This window comes from Oryzias latipes, chromosome 2, assembly GCF_002234675.1.
Source record: "Oryzias latipes chromosome 2, ASM223467v1".
NCBI classification, from domain to species: domain Eukaryota; kingdom Metazoa; phylum Chordata; class Actinopteri; order Beloniformes; family Adrianichthyidae; genus Oryzias; species Oryzias latipes.
In genome coordinates, this window is record NC_019860.2 from 6,932,586 (window position 1) to 6,957,002 (window position 24,417).

The 24,417-nt window shown below is 43.6% G+C and overlaps 3 protein-coding genes across 7 annotated transcripts in view; 2 read left to right on the forward strand and 1 right to left on the reverse strand.

Annotated features, from left to right (window-relative positions):
• LOC105355327 (NACHT, LRR and PYD domains-containing protein 12-like) overlaps positions 1–24,417 on the forward strand; it is a 1,049,862-nt gene that overhangs the window by 854,334 nt on the left and 171,111 nt on the right. The gene's annotated exons all lie outside the window — the stretch shown is intronic.
• Positions 1–24,417, reverse strand: part of LOC105355240 (protein NLRC3) — a 591,340-nt gene that overhangs the window by 257,713 nt on the left and 309,210 nt on the right. The gene's annotated exons all lie outside the window — the stretch shown is intronic.
• LOC110013589 (NACHT, LRR and PYD domains-containing protein 12-like) lies at positions 1,916–23,916 on the forward strand. Of its 5 annotated transcripts, none has more exons than XM_023962062.1 (11): positions 1,916–2,080; positions 2,987–3,124; positions 3,207–3,311; positions 3,848–3,967; positions 5,831–5,883; positions 5,971–7,816; positions 10,401–10,577; positions 18,293–18,466; positions 20,905–21,081; positions 22,112–22,285; positions 22,602–23,916. In XM_023962062.1, exons 2-11 carry the CDS (start codon positions 3,039–3,041, stop codon positions 22,612–22,614), a joined length of 2,925 nt encoding a protein of 974 aa, XP_023817830.1. In that variant the 5' UTR covers positions 1,916–2,080; positions 2,987–3,038; the 3' UTR covers positions 22,615–23,916. The 5 variants fall into 5 exon arrangements, with proteins under 5 accessions (XP_023817830.1, XP_023817829.1, XP_023817831.1 ...); XM_023962061.1 differs by lacking the exon at positions 1,916–2,080 and adding an exon at positions 2,696–2,893; XM_023962063.1 differs by lacking the exon at positions 1,916–2,080 and having other exon boundaries at positions 2,942–3,124; positions 5,974–7,816.

Genomic DNA, 24,417 nt, shown 5'->3' on the forward strand with positions numbered 1-24,417 from the left:
CAAATTTACACTCTGGTTTTTTGAAGTTATATAACCTCTTTTTGTGATAGTAAAACCTGTCGAACTTGTCTGAAATTCTTCCCCAGATCACCAAGAGAGTCAGGAGGAAAATTCCCTGTTTCAATCCAAACTGAACCGACTGTTTCAGTCAGTAAAGTCAATAAGCTGACAGAACCTCATGAAAGGCTCAGAAAAGACGCTCAGAACTCTTCATCTTCTTCAAAAATGCTTTTTCCACAAACACCCCTCCTGCTTCATCCCACTTCCGTATAACAGGAGCTTCTGCAGCTGCTGGAGTTACACCACTTACTGTTGATGTACAATATGGGGCCACATCCTATACTTTTCCTGCACGCTGCAGTGTCTTTGTCAGCTCTTACCAACGAGAAGCCGGGTAGCGCCACATTGACGTCAGGTGTGTTAGCTGTTAGCCAAAGTGTCTGTCAGCATAAATAAGTAGCTCTATCTGTAGTAATTCATGACCAACGCAAAAAGTTCCTCGGCCTCATTTGGTAAAGTGTTTATATTGCCCATTAGCACAGAGGGAACTGGTGGCTTGTATGTCCGGCTGAGTTCCTATTAGTCGAGGGCCTTTGCTTTAAACTTTAAACCAGTCAGACTCTCTGACAGCTGAGTTCAATCTGCTGTGAAGCTGTAGGTTGAAAACCGCCTTTGAGCAAACAAAGAGAAAGTGTCATCAAGGTATAGTGATTCCAACATGTTTGCTGTCGACTCTGCTGGGGGGGCGGAGCTGCTGCTCAGGTGTCCTGTGGGCGTGTCAGCAGGGGAAGTGCAGTCACAGAAAGGTGCAGCAGATGACCTCTGACCTCTGAGCCGCTCTGTTCTGCTCTAACAGAAATCAGAATAGATTTAGTTTTATTGTCATGACACATAAACAGGTACACGGAAACGAAATGCAGTTTGTGTCTAACCAAAGTGCAACAAGCAGTAAAGTGCAGGATAGAAACATGTCATAAATAGAAGTTAGATATGAATATAAATAGAAGTTAGATATGAATATAAATAGAAGTTAGATATGAATATAAATATGAGTTAGATGGGAATAGAATATACAAGATTGTAGTAGTACCAACAGTTTGTCCAGATCTCCAGGTTGACTGATTAGAATTGTACAGGAATACTATATGTTTGCATTTAGGGATGAGTGTATTTATAGTGTAGTCTATTACGTACATGTGCAAAGGAGACAAAACTGATCCTCAGTCTGCTGTGGGTGGGGCCAGCTGACGACCTGCAGTTGCCATGGAAGCAGACTTGGGAGCAAAGAAGCTACAAATGGTAAATGGCGTATACTTATATAGCGCCTTTCTTCCTACAAGGACAAAGCGCTTTACAGTCATAGACCCATTCACCCAGTCACACACACATTCACTCACACATTCACACACTGGTGGCTGCTCCGCTGCCAAACACAGGTTCCCGCCAACCACCAGAGGCAAGGTGGGGTTCAGTGTCTTGCCCAAGGACACTTCGACTCATGGGCGTGCAAGGCGGGAATCGAACGTGCAATCTTACGATCATGGGTCGACCGCCCAAATGCAGCTGGTTTTTTCTTCTTTTTCACAAACCCTGATAGAGACTCTCAAACATCTGACTTCAAAGACACTTCATGATCCTGTTTGAGGAGTTTTGGGTCAAAGCAAAAGAAAATGAGAAGAAAAGAGAAATGATGGTAAATGGAAACAGAGTTTAAAAGTCTGTTTTTTCTGATCCAGTTCCCTCAGACTTCCATCATGATGTGATGTTTAGAGAAAAAAGGAAGAGAAAAAAAACTCCAAATCTGTTGATGTTTGACAGAAGAAAACAATCAAATCATAAATCCAGTCAATGATTACACACCAACCAAGCATCTGTTGACTGCAAGTCGGATTAATCAAATTTAAGATCTGCTTCAGGGTCAGACCATGTCCTTCATGTCCAAAGTCCACAGGAATCTGCTTCCTGGCTGCATTCAGAACCGGTTTGAAACTGGAGCCGGTTGGACTTCAGGGACACAAAACTGTTCAGAAAATCCAGAGGAAGAAGTCAAAGAAAGAACAGCTGCATTTGTGACAGAGGGGTGAGTTGATGGAACAGCTGGGATGGAAAGAATATGGATGTTTTCATTTCAAAGGCTTTCAGAAGAAGTTCTTGAATGTTAGGACTCAGCTGGGAGCCTCTTTGTTGGAATCCTAAAGGATCCTGGCTGAGATCAGATCAGATTGATCCAGCATTAGTTTGGAGTTCTGGATCATGAAGTGATGAAATTATTTGGAGGAGTTGAAAGGAGGATCAATCATCTGAGCTTCAGCTTTTTCAATCCCATTTGATCTGGTTGTGATTTTTCTGTCTTCGATTCTTTTTTTTCTTTCAACCAAACAAAGAAACAAAGTGAAGATCTTCACTTCTGCAGGAGGAGACCATGAGCTCCTCTGAAAACAGACAGAGGCTTTTGAATTCTTCAAACACTGACCTCTGCAGGGCAGAATAGGAAGTGCAGCTTGATGTCTTCTTCAGATGAAACTACAGGCTCTCATGTGAGGAAGAACATCTGAACAGCTTTGATCCTTTTTTGCTGCTTTTGCTCTGATGTTGCTTCAATTCTGCTTCAAGTCGTTTGGATTTCAACTCCTTTCATGTTATTTTTCAGAGCGGCTCGACTTGATTTTGGACATGAAGAAAAACAGGTCAAAGATCAAATGTCAGTGAAGAAACTCCAAGCTCATCCAGATGTTTAGTTTTAGTCCAGAAAAACATCAGAAAAGAGAAGTTGGTTCAGATCCACAGAGTCCTGCAGGGATCAGAGTCCTGATGCTGCAGACAGAACGTCTCAGATCATTTGAATCATCATCTGACTGAAAGAAGAAAGACTTTTCTGCTGCAGCAAACAAAGATTTGATGAAGCTGTTGAGGATTGAAAATGAGGCTCCAAGGCAGAAACTTGATCCTGATGTACAAATGATGATGAGGAGGGTTTCCTCTGCAGGTGAAGGAGGAAGGTGTGTGTGAGCTGATGTGGATCCAGTGAATCCAGCAGCATGGATCAGTGGGAGGAACCACAGGAGGGAGCCCCTCTCTCTAAAAGCAGAGATGGTAACCATGACAACCAGAGCAAAGCTCAGAGGTGAGATGAAGATCTCCAACTGTCCATGATCTTCTCCATGTCAGAGCTCAGGACTCACACCAGCAACCTTCATTCTTCACAGGAACCAACCTGGACCTGGATCTGAATCCAGCTGGGGGTCCAACAGGAGTGACATGTCAAAGGTTTCTAATCCTGACTTTAAAGACATCCATTCAGGAGTGGAACAGTGAGTGTTTGTCAGAGTTTTTGGAGGCTGGATTCTAGTTGAGATGATCAACAGTTTTCAGATGAAGGACTTGAGGTCTGGTTCAGTTCTGGATCTCTCTGATCAGACTCACTTGGAGCATCATGTGTGTGATGAGATCTTTTCAGTTGAGTCTTCTGAGAGTCTCTGAGAGACATCAGAGATGTTGGAGAAGAAAACATGTTGACTGCTGACTCTGACTGACAGCAGCTCCAGTCTAATGAGAAGAATCACTGCAGACTCCTAGGATTCAGATTTTCATGCTTTCCAAACATCACATTGTTCTAGTTTGACTTTCTGCTCTCAGAATTTCTACATTTCTACATGGAGAATTGGAATCAGCTTTTCTAGAAAAAAGTTTGGATTGACTGACAGAAAATGCTGAAAGCTGGAAACTGTTGATCCAAACATGTCATGTTATTCCAGACTAAACAGCTCAGTCTGTGTTCATGTCAAAGTCCATCAGCTGTTCATGAAGAAGCAGATCCTCCAACACTCTGATGGTTTGGTGTTTGCAGAGGTCAACAGGTCACACAGAGAGTCCAGTCTGCAGCCTCCAGCTGTGACTCCAAGAAGAGTGACCGGTCCAAAGATAAACCTCCAAACTTCAGAACTGAACCAGGACCTTCAGACTCACAGTAAGAAGCTGTTTCTAGTGAACAAAGCAGAGTTCAGCTCTCAGCAGGAACAACAATGTTCACATCAAGAACATCAGCTGATCCATCCAGGAAGGTCAACCATCTGCTGTGAGCGCTTTAGGTCTGAGAGGAAAGAAAAGAGTTGGACAACTCTTGAGGACACAGAGCTCAGTCTGTGAGGATGAAGCAAACAGCTGAACTTTTCTCTGAGCTCAGTCCAGACATGAGCTCCAAACACAGCTAACGCATCATTTAGACCAGGGGTTCCCACAGTTTTTTGGCATGTGAGCTACTTTTGAGACGACAATGTTTTAAAGCTACTGCCTAACTCATAACCCATAACTCATAACTCATAATCACATGTCATGCCGGCTCAGACCTGATCCATGAGTACATCAAGCTCAAGGCCCCAACTGACAGTGTGCTCAGAGAATGTTTCAGACAATGGAGAGCAGAGGATACAGTGCTGGAGTACAGATCCTCATGGGAGGACAAACCCCTGCATGGGATGTACCACCGGACCATAACTGAAGTGGCTGATATCAAGAAATCCTACTAATGGCTAGAAAGGGCTGGCCTACAGGATAGTACTGAAGCACTCATCCTGGCAGCTCAGGAACAAGCCCTGAGCACCAGAGCAATAGAGGCTCAGATCTACCACACCAGACAAGACCCAAGCTGTAGGCTGTGCAAAGAGGCACCTGAAACAATCCAGCACATAACTGCAGGATGTAAGATGCTGGCAGGGAAAACTTACATGGAGCGCCACAATCAAGTGGCTGGAATAATATACAGGAACATGTGTGCAGAATATGAACTGGAAACCCCAAGGTCAAAATGGGAAACACCTCCAAAGGTGGTAGAGAATGAAAGGGTACAGATCCTGTGGGACTTCCAGATCCAGACTGATAGGATGGTAATGGCGAACCAACCAGACATTGTAGTGGTGGATAAAGAACAGAGGAAAGCCGTTGTGGTGGATGTGGCAGTACCAAGCGATGGGAACATCAGGAAGAAGGAACATGAGAAACTGGAGAAATACCAGGGACTCAGAGAAGAACTGGAGAAAGCCTGGAAAGTAAAGGTGACAGTGGTGCCTGTGGTAATTGGAGCACTCGGGGCAGTAACCCCCAAGCTGGAGGAGTGGCTACAACAGATACCTGGAAAGACCTCAGAAAAGCGCAGTTTTAGGAACAGCTAAGATACTGCGCAGGACCCTCAAGCTCCCAGGCCTCTGGTAGAGGAGCCGAGCTTGGAGGAGAAACCACCCGCAGGAGGGGCCATTTTTTTTATATAGATAGATAGATGGATAGATATGCAGTGGTATGACAAAGTTTGGGCACCCCTGGTAATTTTCAAGATTTTTCTTCATAAATCATTGGTTGTTCGGATCATCAATTTCAGTTAATATATCATATAGCAGATGAACACAGTGATATTTGAGAAGTGAAATGAAGTTTATTGGATTTAAAGAAACTGTGCAATAATTACTGGAACAAAAACAGACAGGTGCGTAAATTTGGGCACCCCAACAAAAACATGCCATCAATATTTAGTAGATACTCCTTTTGCAGAAATGACAGCTTCCAATCACTTCCTATAGCTGGATATAGCTTCTGGATTCTGATTACCCAAATTGAGCTATCCAACCATCTTCAAGCATTACCACATTGTTCTTGTCATTAAAAATGTATTTTAAATCAAAGTAGCTGTTCCTTTAAACCACTAAAATGTGACATTTCACCAAATTCATGGACGCAGGTTTGGATTCAATGAGCACATTTGAAGGATTAACTTAAAGCAAATCTGACATAATTTCTGTTTGGATCCAAATGAGAACTTTTAAAATCTGTTTCTCCTTAGTGTCCACAGAGAGAATAGGAGCGGACCCCAGTCTGCAGAAAGACCCAGAGCTGGTGAGTCAGAGCCTGATCATCTGCTGATGGATACTTCTGGAAACATGTGGAACACTCATGAAGGAGCTTTCTTCTCTGCTCTTTCAGCAGATGTTGGTCTGCAGGAGATGTTTGGAGAACATCAGATCAGTCTGAAGAGCAGAAGTGAACATGTGGCTGAAGGAACTGAAGAAGCAGGAAGAGAAACGCTCCTCAACAGGGTCTACACTGAGCTCTACATCACAGAGGAACTGAGACCAGAGGGTCACACCCAACATGAGGTGATGCAGCTGGAGACAACCACCAAGACCAACCAGCTCCATGACACTGCAATCAAGAACCCAGACATCTTCAAAGTCTTCCCTGACCAACACAGATCCATCAGAGTGGTTCTGACCAGCGGAGTTGCTGGAGCTGGAAAAAGCTTCTCAGTGCAGAAGTTCACTCTGGACTGGGCCGAGGGCTTGGAGAACCAAGACATCAGTGCTGTGGTTCCTCTGTCCTTCAGGGAGATGAACTTGATCAGAGATGAGCAGCACAGTCTTCTCACTCTGATCCAGCTGTTCCATCCAACACTCCAGAAGATCCCAGCAGAACAGCTGTCTGTCTGCAAACTTCTGTTCATCTTTGATGGTCTGGATGAAAGCAGACTTTCTCTGGACTTCAACAACAGTCCGTTGGTGTCTGATGTCACACACAAGTCCTCAGTCAACGTGCTGCTCACTCACCTCATCCAGGGACGTCTGCTGCCCTCAGCTCTGGTCTGGATCCCTTCCAGACCTGCAGCAGCCAATCAGATCCCTCCTTCATGTGTGGACAGACTGACAGAAGTACGAGGCTTCAATGATGCTCAGAAGGAGGAGTACTTCAGGAGGAGGTTCCCAGATGAAGAGCTGTCCAGCAAAATCATCTCCCACATCAAGGGCTCCATGTCCCTCTACATCATGTGTGAAGTTCCAGTCTTCTGCTGGATCACTGCTGTGGTTCTGGAGAACCTGCTGACCACAGAGCAGAGAGGAGAGCTGCCCACCACCCTGACTGACATGTACTCCCACTTCCTGATGGTCCAGACAAAGAGGAAGAAGAACAAGTACCAGCAGGAACATCAGACAAGTCCACAAGAGCTGACAGAGACTGACAGGGAAGTTCTTCTGAAGCTGGGGAGGCTGGCATTTGAACATCTGGAGAAAGGAAACATCATTTTCTACCAAGAAGACCTGCAGCAGTGTGGTCTGGATGTCACAGAGGCCTCAGTGTACTCTGGAGTTTGTACTGAGATCTTCAGAAGAGAGTGTGGGATCTTCCAGAAACCGGTCTACAGCTTTGTTCATCTGAGCGTTCAGGAGTTTCTGGCTGCAGTCTACATGTTCCACTGTTACTCCAGGAGGAAGGTAAAGGTCATTAAGGACTTTCTAAAGGACAACATGGAGAACCCATCCCTGGATGAGTTTCTGAGTGGAGTCATAAAGAAATCCCTGCAGAGTAAAACTGGACACCTGGACCTGCTGGTTCGCTTCCTTCATGGTCTCTCTGTGGAGTCCAACCAGAGACTCTTAGGAGGCCTGCTGGGTCAGACAGAGAAGGATCTAGGAACCATCCAGAGACTCCTAGGAGGCCTGCTTGGACAGAGAAAAAAGAATCCAGAAACCATCAAGAGAGCCATCAACAACCTGAAGAAGATCAACAGTGAAGGAGTTTCTCCTGACAGAAGCATCAACATCTATCACTGTCTGATGGAGATGAAGGACCTCTCAGTTCATCAGGAGATCCAAGAGTTCCTGAAGTCAGAGAACAAATCAAAGAAGAAACTCTCAGAGATCGACTGCTCAGCTCTGGCCTACACTCTACAGATGTCAGAGGAGGTTCTGGATGAGCTGGACCTGAACCAGTACAATACATCAGCTGAGGGTAAACGGAGACTGATCCCAGTTGTAAGGAACTGCAGAAAGTTCAGGTGAGTCCAGAAGTTTTTATTTGATTTGATTTGAAATTGTTTATTTCAAGCAATCAAATAAGATTAATGCACAAAAACATTACAATCATCAGTTATACATTCATACAATGACGTATCAAACTTAGGATAATTAGACATTACTTAAGAAGAAGTAATTGCGATGATAAATCAGATCAGTGTTCAGATTGATTCACAAAGAAGGAAAGGTTTGAAAATGATTAGAAATAAAACACATGGCCATCGGCGGTTTCCCCGGCCGGTTGGCTGCCTCGGTCCCGTCGAGGCCTGACCAGAGCTCTTCTAGGGCCGGCGTTTGGGGGTGGGGGCCTGGGCTTGCTCCGGGGGGGGGGGGGGGGCGACGCTTTCTGGCTCCTCTCTCTCTGTGTGGGGTGGGTGGTGCTGGGCCTGGGGTGTCGGCGCCTCCGGGGGTGGGGCCCCTGGGCTGGGTGGGCCTGGCCCCCTTGCTGGGGGGGGGTGGCGGGAGACAGCTGTTTGACCACCAACTTACCCCCTTCCTCATATAACCTCATATTAGGGTGAGGGGGTGGGGGGCTTAGCCTGCGATGAGCCTTGGGGGGGGGGGGGGGAGGGTTACTAGGCAGTGGCCCCCCTCCTATGGTTGCCGTATGGAGTGGGCCCCCCCTCTTTCGGTTTTATTTGCACCTTAGACATGTAGGGTCCTTGGTAGGGGGGTGCTTGGACATCACTGCCAGCAAGCAGCAGATGTCCTCTTGGCACCCTACCCGCCAATTTTAACCGCACCTTAGACATTTAGGGCCCCTTGGTGGGGAGGGTGAGGGGACGTCACTGTGAGTAATCAGGAGATGTCCCCTTAGTGCCCTTCCCGCCAATTTTTAACTGCACCCCCCTTAGTACACACACCCCTCCCCCCTCAATATATACATCCCAACATAAACACACACACATGCACACACACACCCTCTCAAACACACCTACACGCACACACATTTTGCAAGGAAGGTGGGACCTAGGACCATCTGTCCCCTACCTCTTCCCAGGTGGGGGGTACGGGCCCCTTTGCGACGGCGGCCGTGTCCCCGGGGTGCCGGCTTCCTGGGCCCGGCGGTGCTCTCTCCGCGCGGTGGGGGGTTCACATTACATCTGAGCCGGGGGTGTTCGTGTCCCTCGGGGGTGCGTTCTGGACCTTGCTCCTGAGCGCTGGGCCCCGCCAAATTTCCAACTGTGGCCGAGCCTGGTCGGGCCATATTTACAACACCCCTTGTGGGCCCTCTTTTTTCCCCGGGGTTCCCCCCTCCTGGGCGGGGGCGGCGGGCCAACCGTGGGCCGGGCGGATGGCTGCCTGGAGTGCGGAGCGGGTCTCCCTTGGGGGGTCCTGGCTCGTACCTGGGGTTGGGGCGGGGGGATGCCTGGAACCCCTGGGTGGTGGTGGGGTGCTCGTCTGGGGCTGTGGGCGTCCTTCTCCGGTGGGGCTCTGCGTTGGGCTCTCCCGGCGCAGCGGGGGGGCTGCTCTCCTGGTTGGGCTGGGGCGGCGCTCTCTTTCCCTCCGTGCCTCCCTGCTCTCTGGCTCTGGGGGCCTTGCGGCGGTCCTGCTGGCCCTGGCCTGGGTGGCGGGCTTGGTCGCCCGGACGGCGGTTGTTCCCTGCCGGTTCCCGTGTGGCGTTGGGGGGATTCCGGCTGCCGCTGCTGCTGCGGTGGGGGTCTTGGGGTGGGGATGGCTGGGCACTCTCCCTCCTTCTTTTCACGTTCCACCATCCATTTTAGAAGAACATAAACACTCACCTGAGCACAGGTGTTAGCTCACCTTTGCACTAACAGTTTGCATGATTGAATGACTGAAATATTTCACACTAGTTGGTTTTAAGGCATAAGTATGCGTGTGAACACTATCTGTTTTGTGTACATGTCGACAGGTGGACATTTTTGCAGCTAGCAGGTGTGTTTATAACATTTGTGTGTGAGTGGACAGGCACCGCCCTTTTTGTACTACATTTGAACCTTACCATAATGATTAACAACCAGTAAACTTATTGCTTTATGCTGCTTCATGGTCTTACCCCCCTTCCCTTCCTATTATCACCCTCCTACCCCCCCTCTCTCTAACGTCCCTCTCTCTTCTTCCCCTCTTTCCTTTTCCGTCCGGTCCAACACCAAAGATTTTCAAACATGATTGAAATTAATAAAGTTTGGCCTCAATTACAAAAGGGGTTTATTCAGACATACCTTTGGTTTGTCTGAAGATTAATAACCCCTCTTGTTAAAGTAAAATATGTCCAACACAAGAGGCCCTCAGCTCTCATCTGTCTGCCCAGCTGTTGGACAGGACAAGTTAGAAAAAAAAAAAAAAAAGAAAAAAAAGAAAAAAAAAGAAATAAAACACATGAAAGACGTAAATCAGTTTGTTTTTCACACAGATTACGTTTTCTTAGCTGTCCAAACTAAATCCACACAGAACCTTCTGAAACGTTTGAACACAATGCAGATGGTCCAGAATGAAAGGATGTCTTGATTTCCACAATGGTAAATGGCGTATACATGTATAGCGCTTCCCTACCTCCCTTGAAATCATAAAATCACCTGTTTCTGTCTTTGTTTCTCTTTACAGACTTTCAGAACCATGTGGACTCTCAGAGACTCACTATGAAATTGTGGCCTCAGCTCTGAAGTCCAACCCGTCCCACCTGACAAAACTGGACCTGAGCAGAAACAACCTGGAGAATTCATCCTTGAAGGTTCTCTGTTCTGGACTAGAGAGTCCAAACTGCAGACTGCAGACTCTGAGGTCAGAACATTGAAGCTGCTGGTTGGTTCATTTCTACATTTGTAGTTCTTGACTGAAGCTGAAAGGTTTGGATTAAAAGATTTTCTGGATTTTCCAGAAATTGAAAATCTTTGATTCTTTGAGGAGTCTGCAGTGGCAACAAAAGGTTCAGCTGTTAAAACATTTGATAGATTTCTGAGCTTAAAGAGTCAGAAAACAAACATGATCTCAAACTAATGACAGACTAGTCCTCCTGGTCAAACCTGCTGAAAGGCCAAAGTTCAAATCACAGCAGAGCACGTGAGCATGCACGTGCACACACACACACACAGACACAAGTGTGAGTGCAGACTAGAGAGGAAAATCAGAGAAAGGAGAGTTTTGGTGAAGAAATGAAAAAATCGAGTAAACATGCAGAGGCAGATTGCAGCAGGGTTCTCTTAAGAAGTCTAGAAAAACAGGAAAACAAAAACTTGTTTCATACAAAAAAATAAAGCAGGGATGAGGGCAAAAAAAGCATACCGGTACATATTTGTTTGACTTCAGATCACTTCACCTTCCTTGTGTTTGCTTCAAACTGGCACTCCTTCTGCCTATTTCTCTCTCCACTCAAACTCTTCCTTCCTCTGCCATTGTGAGAATGCGGTACCTCCTCATATACCTCTTTTTGCCACTCCCACCTAATTAGGCATTCTACTCAGAAGAAACAATTATTTCAATTAACAATATATTTCACATGTCCTTCATTTAATTTCACATTTATTTTCACATTTATTTAAACTTGGGCAAGACACTTCACCCTCCTTGCCTCCAGTGTGACTCCACTGGTGTGTGAATGTGCATGAATGATCCCGGTGATGGTCAGAGGGGCAGTAGGCGCGAAATGGCAGCCACGCCTCTGTCAGCCTGCCCCAGGGCAGGCTGACAGAGGCTTACCATCACCAAGTATGAATAAGGAGTGATTGAATAATGGACAAAATGTAAGCGCTTTGAGTGTCTTGAGAAGCGCAGATAAATCCAATCCATTATTATTATTATTATTATAAACTATACAGTGAAAATCCAAAAACAAACATGTTAAATTAGGAACAGCTGTTTCAAAGACTGACAAAATTATATAACAGACAAAACAAATCCCTCCGTTTGGCTGTCAATGAGGGGGTCGTGGCTTAGACGCCGGGCTGAAGAGGTGCCATGAGTAAACATTTGTATGTGCGTGTATGCCAAAAACTAGTGATGACCAAGTGTGAACCCGCCATCAGTGTGTGAATGTGTGTGTGACTGGGTGAATGGGTCTGTGACTGTAAAGCGCTTTGTCCTTGTAGGAAGAAAGGCGCTGTACAAGTATACGCCATTTACCATTTACCAACCCGAGGTCTAAACTGTGAAAAATGAAGAGAAAGTTGTAAGAAAGGATATAAGTATAAGTATAAGCTTATATAATCCCACCCCTACTGAGTTCATTCATTTGATAGTTTTACAGTGTTTTAAATCCGGTTCTGATCAGATAGATTCTCTTCAAGTAACAAAATCCAGTGCCACGTAATGATTGATTCATTCATGATTTCAGTAAACAGTAACGGTACTGATTTGTAATAATCATTGATTATCATTAGAACACATGATAACATTAAACCAGTAATTATTGCTACACATTGCAGATCATGTAAACAAAATCAATGGCTTATTGGTTGCAATTCAAACCTTTCAGTTATCATTATTGCACATTACAATGTAATACTCATTAGTTGTAATTAAAAGAGCTTTGATTATTTCACCATTATCAAGTTCACACATGTATTTGGAATTATTCAAACACCTGTTGATCCTTAAACCCTCTTATCTTCATACCCTGAAATTAGACTTTCATAATACCTTTTCTTGAATATTTGAATATTTGAACAGTTTTTGAGCTCATTACTTAAACCGTTCCAAAGTTTAGTGCCACACACCGACACACAGAAACTTTTCTTTGTGGTTCTTCTCAGTTTGATCTTGAAGTTCCTATATCCCCTCACTTTGTAGCCTCCTTCATTTTCTAAGAACTGTTTTTGGATATTGAATGGTAACGATTTCCCACTGGCTCTGTATAAAAGTTGTGCAGTGTAAAAAATCAACAAGGTCATGCAGTTTTAAAAGTCTAGATTGATAAAATAGATTGTTTGTATGATCAAGATATCCGGCTTTATGTACAATTCTGACGGCTCGTTTTTGAAGTAAAAAGAGAGGATGTAGTGAGCTCTTATAATTATTCCCCCAAATTTCTATACATTAAGTGAAATATATTAATATTAAAGAACAGTACAATAAATATCTACTGTTGTATCTTAATATATGTTTAGATTTATTTACGATTGAAATTTGTTTTGAGACTTTAGTTTGTATGTGTCTCTGTGCCGGTCCCAAGCCCGGATAAATAGAGAGGGTTGCGTCAGGAAGGGCATCCGGCGTAAAAATTGCCAAAATAACCATGCGAATCATCCACAACACTTTTGACATACCGGATCGGTCGAGGCCCGGGTTAACAACGACCGCCACCGATGCTGTTAACCTACAGGGTGTCGGTGGAAATTTGACTACTGTTGGTCGAAGAAAGAGGGGAGGCAGAAGGGTCCGTGGCCAGAGAGAGAAGGGAAAAGGCAGGAACATAGGTTTGAGAATAGGGACTCTTAACGTTGGCACAATGACAGGGAAAGGCAGAGAGCTGGCAGACATGATGGAGAGAAGGAAGGTAGATGTACTGTGTGTGCAGGAGACAAGGTGGAAGGGCAGCAAGGCACGTAGTATTGGAGGAGGATACAAACTGTTCTATCATGGTGTTGATAGGAAGAGAAACGGGGTAGGAGTGATTCTGAAGGGGGAGTTTGTAAACAGTGTTCTAGAGGTGAAAAGAGTCTCAGACAGGATGATGAGCCTAAAGTTAGAAATTGAAGGGGTGATGGTGAATGTAGTCAGTGGGTATGCGCCACAGGTTGGCTGTGAGTTAGAAGTGAAGGAGAGATTCTGGAGTGAGTTGGATGAGGTCATAGAGGGTATCCCCAGAGGAGAGAGAGTTGTTATTGGAGCAGACTTTAATGGCCATGTTGGTGAGGGCAATAGAGGTGATGAGGAGGTGATGGGCAGGTTTGGTGTGAAGGAAAGGAATCTGGAGGGACAGATGGTGGTGGACTTTGCGAAGAGGATGGAAATGGCTGTAGTCAACACTTACTTCCAGAAGAGAGAGGAACATAGAGTGACATACAGAAGTGGAGGTAGGAGTACTCAGGTGGACTACATCCTATGCAGACGAGGTCATTTGAGAGAGGTTATTGACTGCAAAGTGGTGGTAGGAGAGAGTGTAGCCAGACAGCACCGCATGGTGGTGTGTAAGATGACTCTGGAGGTCAGGAAGAAGAAGAGAGGGAAAACAGAAAAGAAGACCAAGTGGTGGAAGCTACAGAATGAAGAAACTTTTGAGGAATTTAGGCAGAAGTTGAGACAGGTCCTGGGTGGTCAGGATGAGCTTCCAGATGACTGGGAAACTACAGCAGAGATTATCAGGGAAACAGGTAGGAAAGTGCTAGGTGTGTCATCTGGAAAGAGGAAAGACGGTAAAGAGACTTGGTGGTGGAATGAGGAAGTACAGGAATGCGTCCAGAGGAAGAGGTTGGCTAAAAGGAAGTGGGATGTAGAAAGGACTGAGGAAGGTAGACAGGAGTACAAGGAAGCGCAGCGTAGAGTGAAGAGAGAGGTGGCAAAGGCCAAACAGAAAGCTTACGATGAACTATATGACAGGTTAGACACAAAGGAAGGAGAAAAGGACTTGTTCAGGCTAGCCAGACAGAGAGACAGAGATGGGAAGGACGTGCAACAGATAAAGGTGATTAAGGACAGAGACGGAAAGGTGCTAACAACCCAGGAGAGTGTACAGAAAAGATGGAAGGAGTATTTTGAGGAGCTGATGAACGTGAAAAATGACAGGGAAAGAAGGGAGGAAGATGTGGTTGTTGTGGAGCAGGAAGTAGCAGAGATTGGAAAGGATGAGGTTAGGAAGGCTCTGAAAAGGATGAAGAGCGGAAAGGCCGTTGGTCCTGATGACGTACCTGTGGAGGTATGGAAGTGCTTAGGAGAGACAGCAGTGGAATTTCTAACAAGGTTGTTCAATAGGATTCTAGAGAGTGAGAAGATGCCTGAGGAATGGAGGAGAAGCGTTCTGGTTCCGATCTTTAAGAACAAGGGTGACACGCAGAACTGCAGCAACTATAGAGGAATAAAGTTGATGAGCCACACAATGAAGCTGTGGGAAAGAGTAGTGGAAGCCAGGCTTAGGAAAGAGGTGGAGATTTGTGAGCAGCAGTATGGTTTCATGCCCCGTAAGAGCACCACTGATGCCATTTTTGCTTTGAGAATGTTGATGGAAAAGTACAGAGAAGGTCAGAAGGAGCTGCATTGTGTGTTCGTAGATTTAGAGAAGGCGTATGACAGGGTGCCGAGGGAGGAGCTGTGGTACTGTATGAGGTCGTCTGGAGTGGCAGAGAAGTATGTCAGAGTAGTTCAGGACATGTATGAGAGAAGTATGACGGTGGTGAGATGTGCTGTAGGTCAGACAGAGGAGTTCAAGGTGGAGGTGGGACTACACCAAGGATCAGCTTTGAGTCCTTTTTTGTTTGCTATGCTGATGGACAGGCTGACAGACGAGGTAAGACAGGAATCTCCCTGGACAATGATGTTTGCGGATGACATTGTAATCTGCAGTGAGAGTAGAGAGCAGGTGGAGGAACAGCTAGAGAGGTGGAGGTTTGCTCTGGAAAGAAGAGGCATGAAGGTCAGTCGTAGTAAGACAGAATACATGTGTCTGAACGAGAGGGATCAAGGTAGAAGCGTTAGGTTACAGGGGGCTGAGGTGAAGAAGGTGCAGGAGTTTAAGTACTTGGGGTCAACAGTTCAGTGTGATGGGGAGTGTGGAAAAGAGGTGAAGAGGCGAGTGCAGGCAGGTTGGAGCGGGTGGAGGAAAGTGTCAGGAGTGTTGTGTGACAGAAGAGTGTCAGCAAGACTCAAAGGAAAGGTGTACAAGACAGTGGTGAGACCAGCTCTGCTCTATGGGTTAGAGACGGTAGCAGTGAGACAGAGACAAGAGGGTGATATGGAGGTAGCGGAGATGAAGATGTTGAGGTTCTCTTTAGGAGTGACCAGGTTAGACAGGATAAGGAACGAGTACATCAGAGGGACGGCTCATGTTGCCTGTGTTAGCGACAAAGTCAGAGAAGCAAGACTGAGATGGTTTGGACATGTTCAGAGGAGGGATAGTGGATATATTGGTAGAAGGATGTTGGAGATGGAGCTGCCTGGCAGGAGGGCAAGAGGACGGCCAAAGAGGAGATACATGGATGTCTTGACAGAGGACATGAAGTTGGCTAATGTTAGGGTAGAAGATGTTCATGATAGAGTGAGGTGGAAAAGGATGATTCGCTGTGGCGACCCCTGATGGGAAAAGCCGAAAGAGAAAGAAGAAGTTTGTATGTGTCTGATGTGTTGCTTCCAATTTTGTTTGTCATCTATAAAAACCCCTTAAGAATTTGATTTCCAGAACACTTTCGACTAAGACATTATTTATTTCAATTGAGAGCTCTTTATTTGCGTTGTAGTTTCCAAAAAACATCCCTTTGGTTTTATCTAGGTTCAAAGATAATTTGTTGTAATCCATCCATAATTTTATTTTGTTTAACTCTGTGTTTACCACATTGATAAGTTCCCTATGATTGTCTGTAGAATAGAACATGTTTGTGTCATCAGCAAATAATGAGTTTAATAAGCTTTGAAACATTGAATATATCATTTATGTAAATATTGAATAGCAGCGGGCCCAGAATTGATCCTTGTGGGACACCACAACTTATCTCTTTGGTTTCTGATGTATATTCATCAATCTTGACAAATTGTTTTCTTCTCGTTAAAAAGCTTTTGACCCAAGTTAGCGCTAGTCCTCTTATCCCAGACACTTCCAGTTTGTCAAGTAGGATGTCATGATTGAGAGTGTCAAATGCTTTTTTTAAGTCAATGAAAATTCCAGCTGCATATTTCTTTTTGTCCAGAGCATTTGTGAATTCCTCCACAGCATCAATGATAGCCAATGAGGTTGATCTTTTTTCTCTAAAACCATATTGGTTATCATTTATAATGTTGTGTTTTTCAATAAATAAAGCTAATTTTTCATTAAATATTTTTTCTAAAATGTTTGAGAATTGTGGAAGAAGAGAGACAGGTCTAGTTTGTAAATTGGTGTTTGTCTCCACTCTTATAGATGAGAATCACTTTGGCTATTTTCATTTGGTTTGGGAATCTCCCAGTTCGTAATGATAAGTTACATATGTATGTTAGAGGCTTAGATACACTATAAATGACTTTTTTCACCACCTACATATATGTATACTCACAAATTTTTGAGTTTTTACTCTTGAATTTATTCACAATTGATATCAGCTCATTGCACAAGGTTTAAATGGAACTGATCAAACAGCTTGGCATTCTGTTTTGTTCTCTTTTGAAACTTAAAAGCTTTTACTTTAATATTCAGTTTAGTTTCTAATATAAATGCCTTGTCTTAGATATCTGAAAATGGTTGCATCATGGTCTTTTGTATCTTTCAGTGCATCTTTTCTTTAGAAAGTATGATAGGAAATAAATATTTAAATCTAGACAACCTGCTGACGATTAAAAATTTCTCTTATTAGCAGAGTGTTCAATTTTGGCAAATATAGTTATTTGGTGATATATAGCATAGCATTATTAGCATCATTAGTATCACAGCATCAGCGTCAAACAACAGCACTGTTTGTGTATTTCTCTTTAACACAGAAGAGGATTTTCTGTGTTTATGTTTCTTAACCCTTGTGCTATCTTAGATGACCCCACCCCTACATTGATGTGTTATTCCTAACATGACAAAGGTGGATAAAGGTGGAAAGATTTCATGTAATCAATGGACACCAGTGAGGTTCACAAATAATTGAAAAAAAACAGGTTCAGAGCACTGTCTTGTGGGTCTAGATGACCCAACTCCCAATGTTAAAGTGTCTACGATAGCACAAGGGTTACCAGGGTTCTGTCTAATTTAGCTTTGATGGAAGATTCTTCAGTGTCTCTTTTCCAAGTTTTCAGAAATCAGCAGCTTTGTTTTCTCTAATTTTTATCCTCTGTAAAATATCTCTAGGGCATTTAAACTTTTTTGTTTACTTACTTAATTTAAAGTAATCTTCAATTCTCAATGAAAATTTCACTTTGTAATGTGATTATATCATTTAAAAATTCATTTTTCAATTTATGATTCAAGATGAAGACATACAATTTAATCTGACATTTTTTAAATCAAAGTAAAATCTATTAGATTTTAAATTGTCATGTTTATTTGATTCCATAATTCAATTTTTCCAACTGTCAGTCTAATCTGCATTTCTGCCATGAATTTTGGAAACGGTTTTGGTCATAACTAATTCATGATAAAAAAATTACGTTCAAGTCCTTTTCTGTTTTAACTTCTTTATAAAGTCTTTTATAATCTATTGCATTTTAATTTACTATCATGTTCTTTGGTTAAAATTCAAAAGAAATTAAAAAACAATGTGGCAATGCAGGTAAACAGTCAAGATTTAATTAGTCAGACTGTCATCAGGGCGGGACCCCACCTGACTGAATGTACCAAGTTCCTGGACCTCCAGCTGCATCACTGCTCCTGAACACAATTTTCTCTCTAATTTTAGGTTGATCTATGGCAGTTTGTCAGAGATCAGCTGTGAAACTCTAGTCTCAGCTCTGAAGAAAAACCCATCCAATCTCACAAAACTGGACCTGAGCGGGAACAACCTGCAGGATTCAGGAGTTCTTCATCTGTGTGGTTTTCTGGAGAGTCCAGACTGCAGACTGCAGACTCTGAGGTCAGACTCCATGTTTCAGTTGTGTTCAGATCAATATGGTGTGTACAGATGACTGATTGATGACATGACTACAGAACGACAATGTTACATAATTGTATTGTTGTTGTTGTGTTGTAGTTGTTTTGAATTTACTTTGATTAAAATTGTATTGATATTGCTAAATTGCCATAGTAATTTTGTTTGCTATGCAGGTAATAGAAGAAGCTTTATTATAACAGAATCAAGGTGCATTTGCCACAATGAACACAAAACAGATGAAAGACTAAAGAATAAAAATAAAAACATTCAAACAATAAAATTATGAAACAAAATCATAAAAACAATAACATAAAATGACCAAGTATAAAAATTAAAAAACTGTTATAAAACTACTGCTGACTGAAAAAATTAAAAGTTTAAAACAGGCAACTATACAAAAACCTCCAAATCTTACATTGGTGAGAGTTAAAATGATTTTGCTACTTGAATCGTTAAGACAATAATAAAACCATAGATAGAATCTCTTAAAGCTTGGAGAGTATTTTACTCTTGCTCCAACAAACAAACTACTTGTGCTGCACCAGCTGTTTTAATTAAATCTCAATAAAACACATAAGTACAGATTAATTATCTTGTCTGTACTTATAAAAGAGTTCTTTTAGCGCAAAAATGCAAATGTCTGTCCCATGTTGAGCTATAAAACAAAACTGATTATCAAAAGATAAAATAAAATGATTCACTGTTTGAGATAAAATTATTTCCAAAACCTTTGAGAGGACACTGGCTAATGCTATAGGACTAAAACTGTTGATGCAGTCAAGCTTCCCTGTCTTGTTTTTAATAACAGGCACAGGCAAAACAGACATCATCGAGGCAGGTAATACCCCATGAGTTAAAAATTCAGTAAAACAAATGTCAAGAAGCAGAAAAGTCCTCTGGCTAGCATATTTAAGTTGCTCAATGGTAACGTGATCTCCACCACATGATATGTTATGTTATCTCTGAGCATCTTGATGGCTTCTGACACTTGGTGTAAGGTTACTCTTTAAAAGAGCTGAATTGCAAGTTTGCGGCACCAACCTTTTGACAGAACACCTCACGACCTAGCTTCTCCTTAAGATACAAAGCCAAAACATCAGGGTCCAGAGCTATGGAAGCATTTCTGTAACATACTTCATAATAAAAGTCAGTACCAGAAATCTTTTTTCATTTTCATAATGAAACTGCAATTATAAAGAAGAAAATGAAAAAGCATTTTGAAGGATTGAGTTTTAATTTTATTTATGAGTCATTTGAGGCAGTTACATTGTGAAAATGAAAAAGCATTACTGTTAATCCATTTTAATGATCAAATTAAATATTTCGAATTGAATTTTGCGACATATTTACCAGATAACTTTTAGAAAATAAAATGTTAAAGACTATTTTCTTTATCATTTTAATTAAGCAATAGAATGAGTGGTGTTAAAGTAAAAAAAGGAAGAGCATGGTGGATTGCTTTTTCTTTTTCATTTTGAGTCAACAAATCCAGCTTCATTTTGAAAAAAAAAAAAAAAACAATTATGCCACACAAATGCTTCCATACATAGCTGGGTCAAACCTTGTGGCAAACACTAACTTTGCCCGGACAGTTTTGATTTTACCGGGGGCAGCTGTGTCAGTCACAGTCTCGTTGGTCACTTTCTTACTCTGTTTAAGTGACTCAGATCGTGAGGTTGTCAATACATTAGCATTGACAACCGGTCGCCGGTTCTACTTAACAACATGCATCTACTTTGGAAAGCGTATCGCAACACTTCATGGGCTTGCCCCTGTTAGCTCCAGCTCTGCATCCAGAGTAGACACAGTCATTCCGGCAACAGAATTCGCTTCCACTGTATTGCTCATGGCTGCCGTGCTCTGCTCTCGCGCTGCTCCGGAATATGGCCTGATGAGGGAAGCAGGCCCTCTCTCCGTACCTCCACCACTGCAAACAGGCAAGGCCACTGATCCTTCAGAGGTGTGGCACTCCAGCGTATTCACCCGCCGATCCACGTCAGCTGTCAGTGCGCGAAGACTGTAATTGACTTCAGCCTATAGCTGCATGGCATGCTTCATCATGCAAACATCAGCCTGCATCCTCTCCAGTTTAACAAGGAGGCTGGAGATATAGGAAATAGACATTTGAAAAGGCATTTTAGATAGATAAAGATGAGATAAAGAAAAACAATTCAATCTGATTATGATAAAGGACATTTCATTTCGTCGTCTGTGTGAACTTAATTTTAGTCACTTCTAATCCATTGCATTTTCATTTACCATCATGTTTTTGGGTCAAAATCCCCCCAAAAATTGCTAAACACTGAAAATGTCATCTGTCAGTCTGTCATCAGGGCGGGTCCCACCTGACTGGATTTACCAAGTTCCTGGACCTACAGCTGCATCACTGCTCCTGAACACACTTTTCTGTCTGATTGAAGGCTGATAGACTGCAGATTGTCAGAGATCAGCTGTAAATCTCTGGTCTCAGCTCTGAAGAAAAACCCGTCCAACCTTACAGAACTGGACCTGAGCAGGAACTGGAATCTGAAGGATTCAGGATTTCTTCATCTGTGTGGTGTCCTGGAGAGTCCAGACTGCAGACTGCAGACTCTGAGGTCAGACTCCATGTTTCAGTTGTGTTCAGATCAATATGATGACAAAGTTGTGTTGACCCACAGTGAGCAGAAATGTCCAGATTCTGCTCTGCAGCAGCATCTTCCTGCAGCTGCTTGTTCTCTTCAAAGATCTGCAGAAGAACTTCTTTTCTTCCTGCAGCTGCTTGTTTCAAAGCTGTCTGCTGACATTTGTGCTCCACAAAGTTCTGCTTGCAGCCATCAGCTCTTCTTTGTGTCTTTGCTCCAACAGACTCCTTTAAAGCGCGTGCAGAAGAAGCAGCCGTGCACGCTCACATGCACTCTGAGTCCTGCTGTGTTTCAGCAGATGCAGCTGAGAGTCCAGCGGCTGATGTTTGTGAGCAGACAGTGACAGAGTCATGCTGCAGCTGGATGCTGCTCTGACAGACACATCCTCCACAAACATCCTCACCTTTTCATCCACAAACATCAACACATCATCCATCAAAGCTCCCAGCAGCTTCTGACTCTTCATTCAGAGCTGAAGTCATGGATCAGGGATCAATGTCCAACATTTGCTGCTGACTCTTCCTCATCACTTCCTTCTTCTCTCTGCTTTGATCTGTTGGAGCTGAAAGTCTCTGCTTGAAGGGCTGCAGCAGAGAAGGACTGGAAGATCATCTCCTGAAAACTGTGATGAAGACTTTCCAGCATCATGCTGCTGAAATTCTCCCATGATTCAGTGCTGTTTGAAGAGCTGAGCAGAAAGAGGAAGTGGACTTTTTCTGCTGTTGCTGCAGAAACATCAGTTGGTTTGGATGCAGCCACAGGCTGATGTTTGACTTTCACACATCTGGACTTCTTTCCTGAAGCAGCTGCATGTTGTCCTGAATGTTCCTGAATGTTCTTCTTCTCTGCTTCTGCTGGACTCTTCTGATCTGCTGCTGTTGCTTCACATCTTTGGACTTTTTCTAAGATTTCGGATTTTCGTCAGCTCTGAACTCTTTAAAAGAAGTGAAGGATGAAAAACCTGAACTTTGTCTTTAAACTCAACTATTTGTTCTGGATTTAGGTTGGAGTTCTGCAAATTATCAAAGATCAGCTGTGCTGGTTTGATCTCAGCTATGAAGAACACCCCGTCACACCTGACAAAACTGGACCTGAGATACAACAACCTTCAGTCTTCAGATGTACAGCAGCTCCAGGATCTGGTGGAGAGTCCAAACTCCAAACTGCAGACTCTGAGGTCAGTAGAGGGTTGGAGTCAGTCCAGCTGCTTCCAGATGTTTGGTCCTAAAGTTAGTCTGAGAGCAAAGATGCAGAGTTTCCTGTGAAGCTGCAGCTTCTCAGTGAAGCTCTGAGGAGAATGATGACAGGCTTCAGGACAACAGTCAGCCAATCAGAGCAGCAGAAGCTCCAACAGGTGAAGATGACAGGAAGCTGCTGCTCTGAACAGGACTGAAGCTCCTGCTGCTCTTTCTGCTGCTGTGCTGCATCACTGACTGACAGACCAGGATCAGGAGACACTCCTTCATCTCTGTCTCTCTACTTTCTCTTTGCAGGTGGAAGGACTGATGTTCCTCCTGGAGGAGCAGAGAGGAGCAGCAGCAGCAGCAGCTGGTCTGCAGAGATGTTGTGACTGGACGGTGTTCCTGGGAGGTGGAGAGCAGAGTGATGGAGGAATCAGAGGAAGTGGAGATGAGTGTCAGAGCTGCAGCAGGAACTGATCTGAGATCAGCTCCACTGTCTCTCTGAGCATCAAGTGGACAGTTATTGTGCTGCAGCTCCCCCGGTGGACTGATGGAGAACTGCACTTCCTCTCCTCATTCTAACTTGGAGTGTTGATCTGAAACATGGGTTGGATTCAGATGTTCAGCAGCTCCAGGATCTGGAGAAAAACAGACCTGCAGACAAACAGATTCTTTTCTAGATCATCACTTTCTTCTTTGATCTACATTAGATGAACAGATGTGAGTTTGGGATGGACCAATCAAGGTTTGAGGGAATCATTGATCAGACAGAACATTTCTGGATGACATGTGTGGGTCAGGGGAAAACAGAGTCAGGCGTTGGATCCTGGTTCTGTCTCTGGAACAGGGAAAGAACCAGAACTCTGGATCACAAGATTCTGGTTCCAGATGTTTCACACTTGATTTCTGTTCACAAGAAACTCTCATTGACAAACAAACACAGAGTTTCATTCAGAAACCTCCAACATGGTCATGTGACCAGAATGTTCATGGTGTTGACACGGACAAACGCTGTGGTCACATGACTCACTGGTTTGGATTCAAGTCCTTTGAAGTCAGTTTTTGGAGCAGAAATCCCGTCTGATCTCAGTTAGTGAACAAAAGTCTCTCAGTTGAATCATTTTTCTATCATCTCTGTTCTGTTGATGATCAAATATTGACTCATTCAGTTTGAAAGACTCAGAGTTTTGGTTTGATCGTATATTCCACAGTTTTCTGACTGAAATTTATTTTTCTTTGGTGTTTTGTAAATAAAACTCTGTTCTTTTTCATGCTGACAGCATTTTTAGCTGCAGTTTTAAAGACGTTTCATCTAAATCCAGTTGAATCTCCTCATTTTATAGAATGTGTGAAACTAGTAGAAACTTCCTGAGCATAAAGCCTGTTTTCTCCAGAGGATATGAATGAACAGAGTGGATCTTTGTGAGGAATGACAGCCTCTGGATGCAGAGAATCACTTTGATGCAGCTGCTGCAACAACACCAACTGCAATGAAGCAGGAGGGAGAAGGGAGACACCTGCTGGCTGTTTGTAGAACTGCATAATAATGTCAAAAGGCTTCAAAATGAAAGCTGTCTGTAAAATTCCTGCAGCCTGTTTGGATCTAATAAATGCTCTTTTGAATCAACTCTGTGTTTGCTATTAATTTTTGTCTTCATTCTATCTTTGACTCACAAACACACTTGAATCTTTAGCCTTCCTCCTCATCCTGTTCCAGCTGTTCTAATCTTCATGTGTTTGGTTCCTTCTCAGTAGAAATGGGTTGGAAAAGAGCTTTGGAATGTTCAGGTGGTGCTGATGTCTTTCTAGATGGGGCTGGGCAGAACAGATGAGAGCACCTCCCTTCTCATTCAGAGGGGAACAGTGGACAGCAGCTGAAAGGAGGGAGTGGAAATGGGAAAAGTTCTCTGCACGTTTCTCCTTTCCAAGAACAGAGGGACACGACTCCATGAACAGCAGAAGTTAAAGAGTTGGAAAACATGCCCAAAGCTGCAGCACCACCTGCAGAAAGATGCTTCCTCTTCAGGCTCCGCCCCTCCACATCAAGAAAGATCAGAGTTTCTGCTGAGCTGCTATTGGAGCTTTTAGGGGGTCAGATCTTTAGGAACATTTGCTGTCAATGAAACCA